The sequence below is a fragment of the Saccopteryx bilineata genome, chromosome 1, assembly GCF_036850765.1.
Source record: "Saccopteryx bilineata isolate mSacBil1 chromosome 1, mSacBil1_pri_phased_curated, whole genome shotgun sequence".
Classification (NCBI taxonomy): domain Eukaryota; kingdom Metazoa; phylum Chordata; class Mammalia; order Chiroptera; family Emballonuridae; genus Saccopteryx; species Saccopteryx bilineata.
Genome location: NC_089490.1, coordinates 236,541,388 through 236,559,010, shown reverse-complemented (window position 1 = coordinate 236,559,010; position 17,623 = coordinate 236,541,388). Strand labels below are relative to the sequence as shown.

General features: G+C 43.8%; 1 protein-coding gene across 1 annotated transcript in view; it reads right to left on the bottom strand.

The window, feature by feature from the left end:
- CDC73 (cell division cycle 73) overlaps window positions 1–17,623 on the bottom strand; it is an 80,212-nt gene that overhangs the window by 40,567 nt on the left and 22,022 nt on the right. Inside the window, exons 8-10 of the mRNA XM_066238337.1 lie at window positions 14,650–14,748; window positions 12,721–12,799; window positions 11,110–11,174 (exon numbers count right to left, since the gene is read on the bottom strand). Of these exons, the coding sequence (XP_066094434.1) occupies window positions 11,110–11,174; window positions 12,721–12,799; window positions 14,650–14,748 (243 nt within the window). The remainder of the gene's footprint in view (window positions 1–11,109; window positions 11,175–12,720; window positions 12,800–14,649; window positions 14,749–17,623) is intronic.

Genomic DNA, 17,623 nt, shown 5'->3' with positions numbered 1-17,623 from the left:
ACAGCACTAATAACAATGGCTGTAATTTTGTCATCAACAGGAATCACACATATTTTTGTGTCATATTGCAATGAGTACACACAGTTTGAAATACAATACATGCTCATATTTTAAATTTCCGGCATTTTATTAGATAACTCAATGTATCTTGTTATATAATACATTAGGAAAGAAGTACAAACTAAAAAATCAAGTACAAATGACTACCATGTCATAAATTTACATTTTAAAAATATCTTGATAATTTTACTTCATGACAATTGGTTTTCTTTGTCATCTATTTTATCTTATTCATAAAAAACATTCAGAAAGAGGACTCAAAGGATTCACCAATATACCAAATGAATCCACAACATGAAAAAAGATGATAACCTCTCCCTAGAGTACAAGACACTTAACATTCCTAACGACTAAGTGCAATTTTTGGTGCTTGTTTGAATCCTATTGCCAACAAATGAAATGTAGAAAGAAATTTTTTTCCCAGAAAAAAAATCAAAGAAACTGGAAAATGAACTGAGTATTAATTAGATGACACCAAAAAATTATGTTGTTACAGGTGATAATGTCTCTGTGGCTAAGTAAAAAAAAAAAAAAAAAAGCCCAGGGTTCGAAGTGGAAAGGAGGCAGGCACAGAACATGAGCGTCTGGGTTCTGCTTACAATAAATACCTCAGGAAAAAAAGAGCTGTGAAACCGATCATGTAAGACTGGTTAGAAAATGACAATTACAGAATCTGTGTGATGGGCAGACAGAAAATCACACTAATTATAATTCTCTAATTATGTTTGTGTCTAAAGTTTTTCAAAATTAAAAAAGAAATGGGGGTAGGGGAGAGAATAATAAAGGCATTCAGTAGATGCTTTGCAAAAAGGAGCCCATTAGAGGGACAGGAAATCACAGAGAGGCACTGTCTGTCATAGACCGAATGAGAAAAAGACGCCCCTTCCCTAGGTCAATGATGTCCTAGATCCAGTCACCTGAGGGGCTGAGGCTAACAAGGGCTTTTCCCATCTTCCCCCTAGGCTCAGGGGAAACAAAGGCATCATTCAAACCTGCTCTGGCATTACCTACATCTTGTTGAGTGTGCACTTCTAACAGCATTCATGGTTAAGAAAAAATAAACCACTTCCCAGGATTCAGCTGCCTGGGACTGAAAAACCAGTCTTTGATCACACTAGCATATCCTGGCATCAGAAATAGCAAGGTTAGGAGAAATAGTAAGTTCTAGTCTAAAGCTAACAAGTATTGATTAAGTTTTGGCTTTGTGCCTGACCTGTGGTGGTGCAGTGGATCAAGCATTGACCTGGAACCATGAGGTCGCCAGTTTGAAACCTTGGGCTTGCCCGGTCAAGGCACATATGGGAGTTGATGCTTCCTGCTCTTCCGCCCTTATCTCTCTCTATCTTTCTCTGTCTTTCTCTAAAATGAATAAATAAAAATATATTAAAAAAAAAAAAAAAAAAAAAAAAAAAAAGTTTTGGCTTTGCACTTAGGACACCTGACAGCTGAGAAGGACCATAAGGGAGGAGGAGGACACAAGCCTGATTCTTGTGAACACACACACACACACAACTCAGTGCCAGGTCGCTCAGTCTTCAAGGCTGGCAGAGGCCAAAGAACCTAGGTGGGGGGAAGGAATGTTATATTTAGGTAACCAGACCTTAAGTAAAAAGGACCCTCTGCATCTACATGAGGAAGCGGGCTGCACACCTCTCGGGCTCAGGTGTGTAAGCAGAAACACCACCAGGTCTGCACCAGCGTGAAGGTGGCCCCTGTGCCCATCACACCGCTGGGCTCACCTATCTGCCACCAAGTTCAACGGGCTCTCACCAACTGCGCCTTTGTCTTTCTTTGCAAAAACATTTTTCCAACCTGGCTGACAGAAAAAAGCCTTACAAACTCTGCTACCCAACTAATATAACTGTCAAAAATCAGGAGGCTGTCTAAGCAAAACTCAATACATTCTTTCATCATTATGAGAAATTTTCTTTTAAAAAAATACCAAAATTCAGTGCCTACACTTGGCTTTAAGTAATTAAAAATTCATATTTATAAAAAATAAAAATGATTAAAATTTCAATTCCTTCAGTACTAGAAAATACATTTATTTATAACATAGTTTTCTCAGCACTGTTAGTGAGAAATCCAAATCCATCACTAACAATATGCATTTCACATTCTGGTACTTCCTAAACTAGAAATTATATAAGGTCTACCGGAAAGTTCTGTCCGTTTTTGAAATAAAACAAAATACAAGCCCTGGCCGGTTGGCTCAGTGGTAGAGCGTCGGCCTGGTGTGCAGGAGTCCCAGGTTCGATTCCCGGCCAGGGCACACAGGAGAAGCGCCCATCTGCTTCTCCACCCCTCCCCCTCTCCTTCCTCTCTGTCTCTCTCTTCCCCTCCCGCAGCCAAGGCTTCATTGGAGCAAAGATGGCCCGGGCACTGGGGATGGCTCCTTGGCCTCTGCCCCAGGTGCTAGAGTGGCTCTGATCGCAACAGAGCGACGCCCCGCAGGGGCAGAGTATCGCCCCCTGGTGGATGTGGCGGGTGGATCCCGGTCGGGCACATGCGGGAGTCTATCTGACTGTCTCTCTCCGTTTCCAGCTTCAGAAAAATACAAAAAAAACAAAAAAAAAAACAAATTCAAATTTTTCTTACCGTCAATAAACTTTATTAAATAATATAGTTGTCATTATTATTAATGATTTCTTGCCAGCGTTAGGGCAATTTGTATATCCCATTTTTGAAAAATGTTTTATCTTTTGATGCGAAAAATTGAACCAGTGCTTGTTTGATATCTTCTTCATTTTTGAATTTTTTGCCCTTCAAAAAATTTTGTAAGGACAAAAACAAGTGATAGTTGGAGAGTGCTAAGTCCGGGGAATATGGTGGATGCGACAGACATGCTTCTGTAGCATTTCTTCCTTGTTGAAATTTGTAATTACAGTGGCATAAATGAACTTTATCAGTAGCCATGGATACACTATCGCTTCACACATAAGACTAACGTGAATCAACTTTGTTTTAGTTCATTTGCTACGTCAGTATGTATACATTAAGTGAAAAAAATAGAGAGGCACACATGCGCCAAATAAACATGTGCTTACGTGTCAAAACTTGTTGATAGAAACGGACAGAACTTTCCGGTAGACCTTATACTACAGTTTTAACTGCAGGACACAGGCAGTAGCCATATGCAAATGCCTCCATGCTTACAAACTTAATTTACAAGTTAGTATTTTTACTTCCTGAGTATGCCAGGTATGCATTTAAATAGCACTCTTCCTGCCCTGGCCGGTTGGCTCAGTAGTAGAGCGTCAGCCTGGCGTGCAGGAGTCCCAGGTTCGATTCCCGGCCAGGGCACACAGGAGAGGCACCCATCTGCTTCTCCATCCCTCCCCCTCTCCTTCCTCTCTGTCTCTTCCCCTCCCGCAGCCAGGGCTCCACTGGAGCAAAGTTGGCCTGGGCGCTAAGGATGGCTCTATGGCCTCTGCCTCAGGCGCTAGAATGGCTCCAGTTGCAGCAGAGCATCGCCCCTTGGTGGGCATGCCAAGTGGATCCCGGTCAGGCGCATGAGGGAGTCTGTCTTACTGCCTCCCTGTTTCCAGCTTTGGAAAATACAAAAAAAAAAAAAAACTAGCACTCTTCCTACAATTCAAATAAATATTCAACTCTAATATGAAAATAAATTTTATCAACTGATATAGAAGACAGTAACTTAAATTAGAAGTCAGCTAACTCTAATTGTGGGGCAAACTCATGCCTATGTTTCCTATGGCCCAATGTCAAATTGAGCCTGGCCTGTGGTGGTATAGGGGACAGATCATCAACCTAGAACACTAAGGTCGCCAGTTCGAAACCCTGGGCTTGCTTGGTCAAAGCCCACATGACAAGCAACCAATAAACAACTAAAGTGAAGCAACTATGAGTTGATGCTTCTTGCTCCCCGCTTCTCTGTAAAACCAATAAATAAAATCTTTAAAAAGTGTTAAATTGGCCTGACCTGTGGTGGCGCAGTGGATCAGGCGTCAACCTGGAATACTGAGGTTGTCACTGGTTCGAAGCCCTGGGCTTGCCTAGTCAAGGCACAGATGGGAGTTGATGCTCCTGCTCCTCCCACCACCCCCCTTTACTCTCTCTCTCTCTCTCTTTCTGTTTCTCTCTCTTTCTGCCTCTCTTCTCTAAAATGAATAAACAAAAAAAAATTTTTTTAACTGTTAAATTGACTTGATATCAGTTATGTGTGTACTCTTACATATTACTGCAAAAATCTAAGTATAAAGATTTTTAATGACAACATAAAGTATAACCTCAATAGTGAGAAAACTCCCTGAGTTCTATGGTATGACCTCTGTCTCCAATTAAAATAAAAATCTTTCAAAGCTTTCATTCCGTAGCATTACAAAAGAATATATTTTCAACTTACTCATAGTAAAACACCAGTCTAAAATTTCAAGTAAGAACTTAGTTTCATCCAGGCCTGAAGCAGTAAGAGTTTAAAAACAGATATTTAAAGTAAAATTGGAAACAGTCACTCAGAGGAACAGGAGAAGCAGGGGAGACAAGAACAACCCTAAAAGAAACATGCATCAAGAAAAAGACCTAGAAAAGAAACCAAAACTTAGAATTAAAGATCCCTGAGGGTTGGCACGGTGGGGGCGGGGGGGGGAGAGGGATGAACTAACTAGACAAGCCAATGAGAAGACAGGAATACTGAGACAACTTAATAAAATAAAATTTGAATGCTGAATTTATATAAAAGATTGAAACATATCTAGGAAGACCTAAAAATTGATACAGAACTAAAACTGCCAATATCAGGCAAGAGAAAAGTGCCCAGTGAGGAAAAGTCTCAATACCCAATTACAGTATGTCACCTAATATAGCAGGCTGTTTTTCATATAGCATTAAATAAGAGAAAATAATCTTTTATTCCCAAAGTAATGTTTGTGTTAAAAAAAAACAGCGGTTGTTAGCCTACAGAGACCCGGAGGAGTAAGAATTTAAAACTGGTGAAACATTAAAAATATAATAATTTTATTAAAATTGGAGGGATTCAAGTTGTGTTGATGAAGGTAAACAGAAATTATAATATAAACTACACTGTACTATGTCCAAGAGAGAATATTAAAGAAAATTAAAGTATGCTTTTGTGCATGAGTCAGATTTAACTGCAGCATTACACAAGGACCTACAATTAAAAGTATGCAATCTGCCTGACCAGGCAGTGGCACAGTGGGTAAAGCATCGGACTGGGATGAGGAGGACCCAGGTTCAAGACCCCAAGGTCGCCAGCTTGAGCGCAGGTTCATCTGATTTGAGCAAAAAGCTCACCAGCTTCAGCCCAAGGTCGCTGACTCAAGCAAGGGGTTACTCGGGGTCTGCTGAAGGCCCAAGGTCAAGGCACATACGAAAAAGCAATCAATGAACAACTAAGGTGTTGTAATGCGCAACGAAAAACTAATGATTGATGCTTCTCATCTCTCCGTTCCTGTCTGTCTGTCCCTGTCTATCCCTCTCTCTGACTGACTCTGTCTCTGTAAAAGGAAAAATAAAAATAAAAAAATAAATTAAAAAAAATAAATTGTTGTTTAAAAGTACGCAAACTGAAATTTCATAGTCTAAATTTTTATCATGTTATTAATACAATACTATTATACTTCCCAACTGGTTTTTGTTTTCTCCTATTCTTACAATGATCAATACAATAACACTTCAAGACAAGATATGTAAATATTATTAAAAATTATTTAATAGTTTTAGGTTATTTCTAACACATGTTCCTACAGTAATACTGTCTGTGCATCTTTCAAAAAGTCTCTTTTTTTTTTTTAGTGAGAGGTGGAAAACAGAGACAGATTCCCACATGTACCCTACCTGGGATCCACCTGGCAAGCCCATTAAGGGGCAATGCTCTGCCCATTTGGGGCCCTTGCTCCACTGCTCAGCAACCGAGCCATTTTCTTTCACTGCCTGAGGTGGAGGCCATGGAGCCATCCTCAGCACCCGGGGACAACTTGCTCCATTGAGCCATGGCTGCAGGAGAGGGGAGAGAGAGAGAGTCGCCTCTGTGCGTCCACCCATTCCACCTTGCATCTGGCTGCCCTGTCAGGTGGGCCTGGAGGGTGGCCTCACTGAACAGGTGAACCAGGGAGCACTGCTTCTAAACCATGGGAGACTCTGCTCTGTAACGGCTGGGGAGTCCTATGCCGTCATTCACAGCATCTCAGTGCGGAGAGCTGGAGAACATTCCACAGCCACCCTACTTCTTTGAACAGAGCAAGAAGAAGGGAATGGAAGGAAGTGGTTTCTTTCTTTCCTTGGAGTGGGTCACTCTCAGTAAGAGAAATAAAGACAGCCTAACCAGGCGGTGGTGCAGTAGACAGAGCATCAAACTGGGATGCCAAGAACCCAGGTTCGAGACCCTGAGGTCGCCAGCTTGAGTGCAGGTTCATCTGGCTTGAGCAAAAAGCTCACCAGTTTGGACCCAAGGTCACTGGCTCGAGCAAGGGGTTACTCAGTCTGCTGGAGGCCCACGGTCAAGGCACATATAAGAAAGTAATCAATGAACAACTAAGGTGTCGCAATGAAAAACTGATGATTGATGCTTCTCATCTCTCTCCGTTCCTGTCTGTCCCTATCTATCCCTCTCTCTGTCCTTGTTAAAAAAAAAAAGAGAGAGAGAGAAATAAAGACAATAACATGAAATTATCAAGCATACTCTCCGTGAAAAGTCAAATGCCACGTTATGCTGCTTCTGAGCCTGACGGGAGAGTCTAATGACTGCCTCCGACAGTCCTCTGAACTATCATTCATATTGTTCCAACTGGTCCAGACACTGAAGAAAGGATGAACCCATGTCAGAGAGAAGTCAGAGCCTCTATATGACTGGCAGCAGACAGATGATGGTGTGACAGTTCACAGCACGGCTTCCAGGAGATAGCACTAAGGAAGATGTGCAAGTATAGTTTCTGCCCAGTCATATCACACTGTGCTCAAGGGTCAGAGGTTTCGGGAAGGAAATCTCAGTTCTTCTATCAACCATGAAAATGGTACATGGATGATTAAAGAGACTAAGCTTGGAAATGTCCTCACTAAGAAGAGTGAAGGACGCCCTGGCAGAGTGAGCAGTCGGGGGTGCACAGGGGAGCTGTGGACACGCAGCCCACGAGCAGCCCACGTGCAGCCACAGCGGAACGTGCACCATATTAGACCTCCAAAGAACTGAACCCAAACCCCGATAAAGAAAAGCTTCCTTGTGCTCAAGAGTTAGAAGAATGCAGTCTTTTCTCTGCAGTGAACTCTAACTCATGCAGGCTGATGGCAATACACTACAAATTCCTCATGTGGCAACTACTGGAGCAGTCTTCTCTGCCACAACAGGTCCTGGCAGGGCGCTACATGGAAGCTCGTCTCAGCCTCCCAGGTTTGGGCTGTATCCGGGCATCAGAGACAGCAGTGCCTGCCGGTGCCCCCCGCCCCAGGCATCAGAGACGCCAGTGCCTGCCGGTGCTCCCCGCCCCGGGCATCAGAGACGCCAGTGCCTGCCGGTGCCCCCCACCCCGGGTATCAGAGACGGCAGTGCCTGCCGGTGCCCCCGGCCCCGGGCATCAGAGACGCCAGTGCCTGCCGGTGCCCCCCGCCCCGGGTATCAGAGACGGCAGTGCCTGCCGGTGCCCCCCACCCTAGGTATCAGAGACGGCAGTGCCTGCCGGTGCCCCCCACCCCGGGTATCAGAGACGGCAGTGCCTGCCGGTGCCCCGGCCCCGGGCATCAGAGACGCCAGTGCCTGCCGGTGCCCCCCGCCCCGGGTATCAGAGACGGCAGTGCCTGCCGGTGCCCCCCGCCCCGGGTATCAGAGACGGCAGTGCCTGCCGGTGCCCCCGGCCCCGGGCATCAGAGATGGCAGTGCCTGTGGTGCCCCCCGCCCCAGGCATCAGAGACAGCAGTGCCTGCCGGTGCTCCCCGCCCCGGTACTCCCCATCCCAGGCACCAGAGACAGAAGCGCCTGCCGGTGCACCCCGCTGTACCTCTCAGCCCTCTGTGAGGGGGCTTTTCAGGTCCATGGCCATTGTACTCATCGCATGCCCACTGTACTTTACAACAGGAAGGAAGCAAGGCAGGCAAGTGGGACAGGTTGCTAAGCAGCAGGCCTAGAAACTGATAGTATGATTTTAGGTTTTCAAGAAACAAATGAGAGAATATTTGTTCTGATTATCACAAACCTCTCTTTAATAACGAAAAAACAGAATTGATTACTCCAACATGCCAGCTTCTGGAAGAGCGTCAGAAGCCGCAAGGCTTGGCGGTTGTGCTAGAACATGTTCAGTTTCAAAGTGTTAATAAAATTTCCTCATGTGAAAGAAAAGTAAACATAAAATAAAAAGAACACGACCACTGACAAATGGTATAATGACCTACCTCAACTCCATTTGCTGCAGACTGATTGGAAGGGCTGGGACTCAAAGCCAGGGCTGACTTCAAAGCCTCAAACTTGCAGTGTTTCCAACTGCTTAATTTCTCTTTAATAAGCTAAGACTGCCTTTATTTGGATCAGGATCTCAAACCTGGCCCACAGAGGCCAAGCAGGATGAAGAAGGCCATACAAAAATGAGAAAAGGACAGAGAGAGGGCAACAGAGCCTCAGGCCATGGAGACCCAGAGAAACCCCAGCCCTAACAGTCCCACGACAACAATATCTGACAAGTATACTGAGCAACTGCTCTCCATGGAGCTGTAATGTATCTGAGGAATGGGAATAAAAACAATGACTAATACCTACTGAGCATAATGCAGAGATTTGCTCAGAGCCCTGACACAAGTCGGGCTATGACAGCATGTTAAAGAAGAAGGGATGAGACGCTGTGAGGTCAAAGGCTGCGTCTCACCCGTCAGCGAGCGGCAGGATGGAAAGCTGGATCCAGGACCCCCTGCGGGAACGTCACCTCTAGAACCCAGTCTTCCCCCACATCTCTGTGCTCCCTCTGACTCAGAACAGCATAGTCACGTTCAAGAAGTGGAACTGGGATCTTCCAGACAGAGCTACTACTTAAGAGCATCCATCTGTCTGGTTGGTTAATAGAATCACACGGTTCTCAGGTACACAGTCCTATAGCATGTGATCTGTAAACTGCACCCAGTGTTCACCACCCCAGGTCCAGGCTTTTCTATCCCCCCTTTAGCCTCCTCCACCTCTTCCCCCTCCTCCTCCTCTGGTAATCACCATACTGTTGTCTGTGCCTATGAGTTTTTTTTCCTTTAACCGCTTCACCTTTTTCAGCCTTTAGAAGACATTTACCTGCTTTGTATGTCTGAACGGTATCAGAAGAGAAACTTTCTTAATCGGAGAATAAGGTAAAAGATTGGTGAAACTCACAAGCTCAAAAATAGGTAGTAAGTCCAAAATAGGAAAAAAGAGAATAAAAATTAAAGTAGAAGAATACATCTGAGGTTCAACTTTTAAAAAGGAGCTATCACCGTCACTTCTTGGCCTTTTGGCTAAGACCAAGAGTAAAAAGAAACAATCACCAGAGTAAACACACTTTCAAGTTCAAGCTGCTCCAAGTATTCTGTCAGAGCTGCTAAAACAAATCGGTCCTAAGCAGCAGAGATTGAAAACGGGTATAAAAATACTGAAAGGACTGTCTGGCCTGTGGTGGCGCAGTGGATAAAGCGTCCACCTGGAACACTGAGGTCACTGGTTCGAAACCTGGGCTTGCCGAAACCCGGGCTTGCCCGGTCAAGGCACATATGGGCGTTGATGTTTCCTGCTCTCTCCACCCCATCTCTCCTCTCTCTAAAATTAATTTTTTTTAAAGTCTAAAAAAAATTTTTTAATTAAATAAATAAATACTGAAAGGACTAGCAATTTGACCACTCCTAGTCTTTCTGTTGCCCTGCCATCCAATGTCTTCCAGTGACGGTGTGGGTCATGGTGGGTCACAGATGGCTCTCCTGCCAGGCTCTGCTCACAGTCCCCTCCGCAAGGAGCCTCACTCATTCCTCCCGCTAAAGCCCATCAGCAGTCTCAGCGACCAGAACAAGGGACACACATGCTCAGCAAGCACTGGCTGAATGAACCAACGAGTCCACACAATTTCAGAAATAAAATAATACATCTGATGACAATTTAAAAATAAGTGTACTAGGCCCCTGCCGGTCATCTCCACCAATTCCGTGCTCATGTGCTTAAAAACAGGTGTACTATGAGCAAAATATCTTGCTCCAATCCCAATTTGAAGTCCAAATAAAGAAAAAAAGTCAACTTTTAATATCAGATTTCCCACGTTTATCTGCTGTCTGTTTCTGGAAGAAGTCAAACTGGCAAGGTAGAGAGAGTCCCATTCTGAGAATGCCTAGCAAACTCAGGACAGCTCCCCGTCACACAAGTCCTCAGCGGTCTGACCATGCACAAAACAAAGTCTGCTGTTCAGTGCTTTACCTTTACAAACACAGGTACTCTAATTAGTGCATCTACAAAGTAACTTACAGTCTTAAAGGTGTAATGAGCTATGATATAAACGCGCAAAATGAGGTGAACAGAATTCCTGCTCTATGTCACTATATGCGCTTACTGCTAACCAAAATTAAAAGTGTTCCATACAAATACGGCTTAGTCGGAACACCTAGAAATGACCATCTTTAGGAGGTTAACAATATAACAAAGGCTGCTAAAAGTCAGCCAAAGGCTTACAATCCTGGGCACCCGAGCACCCAGATCTGTGAGGGATGCACTCCGTAAGTACCGCCCCAACAACCGCTATGTCCTGTTAAAGAATGAAGAGACCTCATTTTTGGGAGCGTGAGACACTATGGCAAGTCATTCTCCAAGCTGGACCCTGTGACCCTCATGATGGCTTTACGTCCTCTTATCCAGTAGCACCCAGCCCACCTGCAGTTAATCACAACAGATTCACAACACACTCAACTCAGTTTAAAAAATAAAAATAAGGACCCCCGGGAAGGAACCTCCACACAGATCTATGGGCACAAACGGCCATTAAAGACATGTTTGAGACAGAGACACTGAAGAAGGAAGACCATATTTAACATCTGCCACTACTCACACAGAACAACGGGGACAAGAGCTCTGCAGGCAGAGGGACTCACCGTGACAGACTTCAGGGTCATACCGTGGTAGGTGCCCATTGTGTCAATTTTGAAGCCTTCCGTTTCTATAAAGAAAGAGGGTTTTCTATTAGACTTTATGCATTTCATGATCAATCACAAATCTAAAGTAATAATCTATAGTACCTCTTAACAGTTCAACGGTATAACAAAGCCTTGACTCTACCGTCCACGTAAAGCTAAATCATATACTTGTGAAGGGTAAGCACTTTATAAGAGTCTCAAAAAGATATTCAACACACCCCACTGAGTGGGGTGTGTACAAGCAGCTTGAGACCACCACTACAACTATGTTCAATATTCATACAGTGGGTGGCAGTACCAAAGATTAGACTGACTAAGACACTTTATAATATAACCCTCCCATTATTTACAGCTAAGAGTCAACTACCGGACCACTACAAGGATCTATCATCATGAGACGTCCTTAACACACAGGGCAAGCCAGGTTCCCAAATCAGCGGCAAGCGTGTGCTGCACTCTAGAGAGGCAGTGCTATGGGAGGGACCGGTGCTAGGACACAGCCCCGCTGCGCCAGTTAGCAAAGTGTCCTAAACATTTCATACCTTGCACACCAGTCTCTGAGCTCTACAGTTGTGGTGCAGAAGCAAGTTAAACAATGTAGGTAAATGGACTGGCACGGTGAGGACCAAGTGTGGTCTGTGCTTTGCCAGCCCCCGGTTTACATAATCCACCCCACAGGAAAACACTGCAGTGGACAGAAGACTGGGCTGCTCTTTGCACCATGCATTCAGCACGCGCCTTTGCCCAGTCTGCGAAGTCAGCACACACATGCACGGCAGAAAGACAAGGCAGCCTTTAACAAAACTTCAGATGTCAGATTATGCAGGAAAAATCGACAAATGTTAAACTTCCTCATTTTTTCCATGAATCAAGTCCAGGTAACCGAGAAGTCACACTGACATAAGTCCCACCTCTCTAAGCACCTGACCAGTGCGCACTGGTCCCTACTGTGTGAGCCAGTCTACCACGTGAGCTTCCACAAACTACGTCCTCATCCAGCCGCTCCACTCCATGCTCCCCAATTTCTCAACATACACATCTGTACCCTGGGAAACGTGACTTGACAGAGAATCTGTACTCTAAACTTTTGAGCATCGGAACATCAGTAACAGCAAATATAATAAATATAATAGCTTACTGCCAACCAATTGTTATCCTAGGGGTGTTAACTGGTTCAATCCCCACAATGGGGCTGAGACAGTACTGTACTGTTATCAGTCCAGTCCTGTCATGTCCCAAAGGAGGACACTGAGAGAGAAGCAGTTCAAGTAACTGATCGTGAGTCAGGGAACAGTGACTGCCCCACAGGCACTCCAGGTCCAGGGCCAGGCGGTCTCATTCCATGGAGACCAGAGCATGTCTGCAGGATTTGCAGGCGGCATGGGCACTGTCCCAGCCCAGCATGGCCGTCCCAGCTCCAAAGGAGCTACAGAAGTGCACAGGTAAGGAGCACGGCTCTGCTGCAGACCTAACTGAGCCGGGTCCACCCAGCCCTATTCTACACACCAGGCACATGGCCTGGGTCAAGCACGGCCACAGCGAAGGGAAGAGGAAGACGAAATGACTTGCCTTCTTTTCCTTTGAATCTCTCCTGGTCGTACCTGTTGTAGGCGGCTGGGATGGGCTGTTTGGTGCGCAATGTGGGATCCTGCAGAAAGACCAGTCCCGACTAACATGTTAATGGTCTAAGCTGTTAATACTCATAAAACCACAACAGGGCACTGTTTCCTAAGCCTTTTTCTTACTATATAACAGGCCAATAAAACAAAAGCAGGGAGCCGTTCGATGCTGATTTTCAAGATGCTGTTGACTACTAAAGAATGACCATCCCTATCAGGGTCCAGGGCAAAGGACCCCAAGTAACTCTGCACCAAAGCAAAAAGCAACACTCTTATCAGACCCTCAGAAATGAAATTAGTGTGCTTAGTACTTTCACTCGAATTACTTAATTTTCTTTATGAAATAATAAGCTCAATGCAATAATATTTTTAACCAAAAAAAAAAACCCTTCTAATTCAAAGTTTACTGAGGTGACATTTTAGAGCCCTTTAACTGAATTATTCTCTAAATCGCTAATCTTTAAGTTAAAATAATGACAACCATGCAATAAACACATTATAAACATACAGGGTAAGACTGACATTAACAAAAGTGAATTGTTTTTTTTTTAATACTTAGAAAAAGTTGCCAACCTAAAAGCCACATTATTTAACTCACAAATACTTTACCTAAAACTCACAGTCTGTAATAATCTGAAAAAGTATACTAAAGAATATTCCCAAAATTGCTTGGAAAGTTCATGAGACCCAGGAAGACAAAAATACTCCATCATGTTACATAAAATGCTACCCCAAGTGTCACTCCAAATAAAGGACACTTGCTCAGGACTGCCACTTGGTGTGCACACACCTCCACAGTCAGATGCCAAGCGTTACAATTTCCAAGTGCTTTACTGATGGTGAGAACACAAAATATTCATAGTCACAAAGACAATGGTGAGTGACACCATTAAAATTTGATGTAAGTCTCCTACCACACCAACTGCTACTTGAAATGTCATCCATGTCGTGACGTGAGCACCAGTGTTTAACCATCGTCACACTTGTCCCACTCCTCTTCTTCGTCACCTCCACGTCCTCCAGACTGCAAGCCCAGCAAGGACAGGGCTGTGACCTCCCCCTCCTGTCACATGGCGTCTCCACCAGCATACGGCTGACAAACAGCAGGCACTTCAAACCATGGTGAAGTCCACAGATAGTGTTGTTGCAGACAGCAACATCTCACCACTTACAGAAAGTTAAGTACCAATGGTTTCGTGAACACACAAAACTAGACCTTGCAAAGGCTGTATTAGTACTCCACTCAATTTTCGTGTACTTTTAACACTTTATTTGTATTTATTTTTTCCTTTGTTCATGCATATGAAACTCACTGGAAGATTTCAACAAAATTGGAGGGTACGCTGAGTTAAAATAGAGGCTATATGTCATATATAAAATTGATTTTGGGAGCGTCCTAAGTGGCACCTCAAACAGTGAGGCATCCTTTCAAACAGCTACAACTAAGGCACAGTAAAAGGATCAAATGACTTGTGATCAGGGAAACACAATACATTCACCATGAAGTCATAGTTACTAGTGATTTAAACAAGAACCCCAAAGGGAACGGTCCTAGGGACTTATGGATCTCACGGTGGTCAGTGCTTCTACCAAGCAGCCGTGAGCAGGCCAGCTAGCTACAGCTGGCCCAGTTACTCAGAGTGCTTTTCCTAACTGACCTCCCTCAGATTCTGACCCAGTATGTCTCCAGTGAAGAATTACTTACAGCTAAAGTAACTTTTAACAGGAGAAAGGTTTTCACAACCTCTGGGAATGTTGAAGCAGCGAAAGGTTTAGAACCTACTCACTGAAAAACTTTCAGTGAATGTCTTCAACATTACAATACTGGAAACCAAATGTCATTTTCAATACAATTACTAAATAAGCAGAACATCCTTACCACAGGAGCTGCATTTGGGGCCGGTCGCTGCTCAGGTGCACGCCCTTCTTCTCTGGCTTTCACAGACTGAAGAATTGCAAAAATGTTCTTGGAGAAATTCTAAAATACAAATGAGTTTTCATTGAGCTCATTTAAAAAAGAGAGTAGGTTTACTAAGCAATCTCAGACTGTTTTCTCTCTATCAGTTCTTCCCTTCCACATCACTAGGAGGTGCTACTGCTACACACACAAGTCAGATCAACTATGACAGGGAAACTGATCCAAAGATCAATTATCACGGACCCAGCGTTACTCATTTTCTTTCATTTTACTTAAACCTAAACCGGGTAACTGGCTATCCACTTATTCACATCCTGCACCTATTCAGATATGTAACCAGGAACCAAGTTAACATTTAAATAAGACAGACCTGTTGTTAAGAGGATTAATTCAGAGTCTACCACAACAATCCCCCTCTCCATGGGGGATACCTTCAAGACCCCAGCAGATGCCCGAAACCACAAACAGTGTAACAACCCTGAGCACCTCTTCAACTCTGCTTCTGCAACAGCAGGAGCCACTTCTCCAGTAATCTTGATATTTTTCAGTCCAAACCCACCCCTGACTCTGTGTGACTGTCCCTCGCTCGCAATGCATGGCTGGGGTCACTCATTTCAGGGGGTCCCTGGCTGAAGTCTTCCTACAGGCTCAATGCTTTCTGGAGTAACCTATCATTTAAAAAAAAAAAAAAAAAGGCATCTCCTAAAATGCTCAAAAAACAATGACAAGAAAGGATGGCATTATTTTAAATTTTTGTAAATCTCAGTGTCTAGCTGAACAGAAGATAGCTATATTTTCGTAGTTACTATCTGTGGTGATACTTTGTTTCGTTTTGGTCTAAGTATATAACAGAAAATTTAGTCTCACAGCACTGGAAAACGGAGGATGGTTACAACACATTTTTCAATGACTGCAGAGAGCCTTTGATACCCTGCCAGAGGACAGTAAGTACTTTCTTAAAGGTTACTGCAATGAGAAAACCACATCCATAAACTTCATGTATTGTTACTTTAAAATCCACTGGTCTCTTTAGTACATCAGATGGATTTTCCCTTTCCCCACACATAGTTTTGTTAACATATGCACTGGTCACCTGGACAATACCTGACACTGAATTATGTAGATTTTCCAAATGTTAACACAATGCATTCAGTACCTAACATAGACAAATTACGCTAGTTATTATCACAGAACTCATCAGAGAGTCTTTAAGTATCAGGAACCTGTTGTTGTCACAGTAGCAAGAAGAAACCTCCCAAAATCCTAAAATTTTCTCATAAAAGTTCACATTTTTTTATTGGTAACAAATATTGTCATTGCCTCCCTTGTAGGAATGAATTTCATTCATTTTCAGGAAAAAAAAAGTAAGCCAAACATGTAAGTCAGAATAGGTAGTTCTGAAATAAAAACCGGTGTCAGCGCACATGCAGCTGGTTGGGCACAGGACTGAGCCCCTGGCATGGCTTCGCAACACCACCGCCGTTTCGCACGCATACATGCCTCGCACACCCTGACTTCCTCACATGAGACACTAGAACGCCGTTACAATTTCCTCAAAGATCTCAATTTGTAACACCAGCACACTGTGAGGGTTCACGAAGGTCACTACCAGTGGATGGAGGACACATGGCCACCAGCTCAGTCTGGTGCCAACGCCTTGCTCGAGCCCAGAGGCCAGCAATGCAAAGGTCAACACAGTGACCAATGCAAATGAAGTCTTAAACCTGTTATCAAAGGGATGAAAATCAATTCTCACTACTGTATAAATAAATAATGCAGTGCTATGTGAGATATACAAAGTCTAGAGAAATCAATCAAAATGTTATCAGCTCCTTTTGTGTGGGAGAATCACAAGTGATCATCTTTCTTTTTTTTTTTTGTAATTTTCCGAGATTAGAAGTGGGGAGGCAGTCAGACAGACTCCAGCATGCACCCAACCAGGATCCACCCCGCATACCCACCAAAGAGCGATGCTCTGCCCATCTAGGGTGTTGCTCTGCTGCAACCGGAGCCATTCTAGCACCTGAGGCAGAGGCCATGGAGCCATCCTCAGCACCCAGGCCAACTTTGCTCCAGTGGAGCCTTGGCTGTGGGAGGGAAAGAGATAGAAAGGAAGGAGAAGGGGAAGAGTGGAGAAGCAGATGGGCGCTTCTCCTGTGTGCCCTGGCTGGGAATTGAACCCAGGACTTCCACACACTGGGCCAACACTTTACCATTGAGCCAACCAGCAGAGCCCTGATCATCTTTCTTTTAATCATCTCTTTAGAGCAACTTTTCAACAATGAACACAAGCAACTTATATACATTTAAAAATGTGTTTTTAACAATATATCATAAAATTGGGTTGCTTCATGTGGGGTGCCAGCAAATAGTAAAGTAGCTTTAAGAGGACATATTTTTCATGGAATCTTCAACCTGTCTTTAATTCTAAAAATAAGCTCTAAAACCCTAGGGCCTTTTTGAGTACCTAAAAGGTTTTTTAAAGTTTATCAGGAAAAAAACAGTACACAGAGAAAATACCAGTCAAAATAATTTTTTATCTTAAAAATAACACTCATAGAAGCAAACCTAGTTTCCAAGCAATTCTTAAATTAACCTATTTTTGAAATTATGACAGTGTTGCCAACAACAATAAATTAAGTTGGAACATTATGTTTTTCAAATGATGGCACAACCCTGCCACCTAGGGCTCAATAAAAACTGCTCATCTCAGTTCTCTGAAAACTTCACATTTGGTCTAAAAGTAAGGTGGAGTATATACCACATAAGTTTTATATAAACTATTACTATAAACTGAGTTTATTGGGATGACACTGGCTAACCCAATTATACAGGTTTCAGGTGCCCAAGTCTACGTCACAGCTCAGTGCACCGTATTGTGTGTCCACCCCAAGTCCGGTCTTCGTCTATCACCATTTACTCCCCATACCTTCCT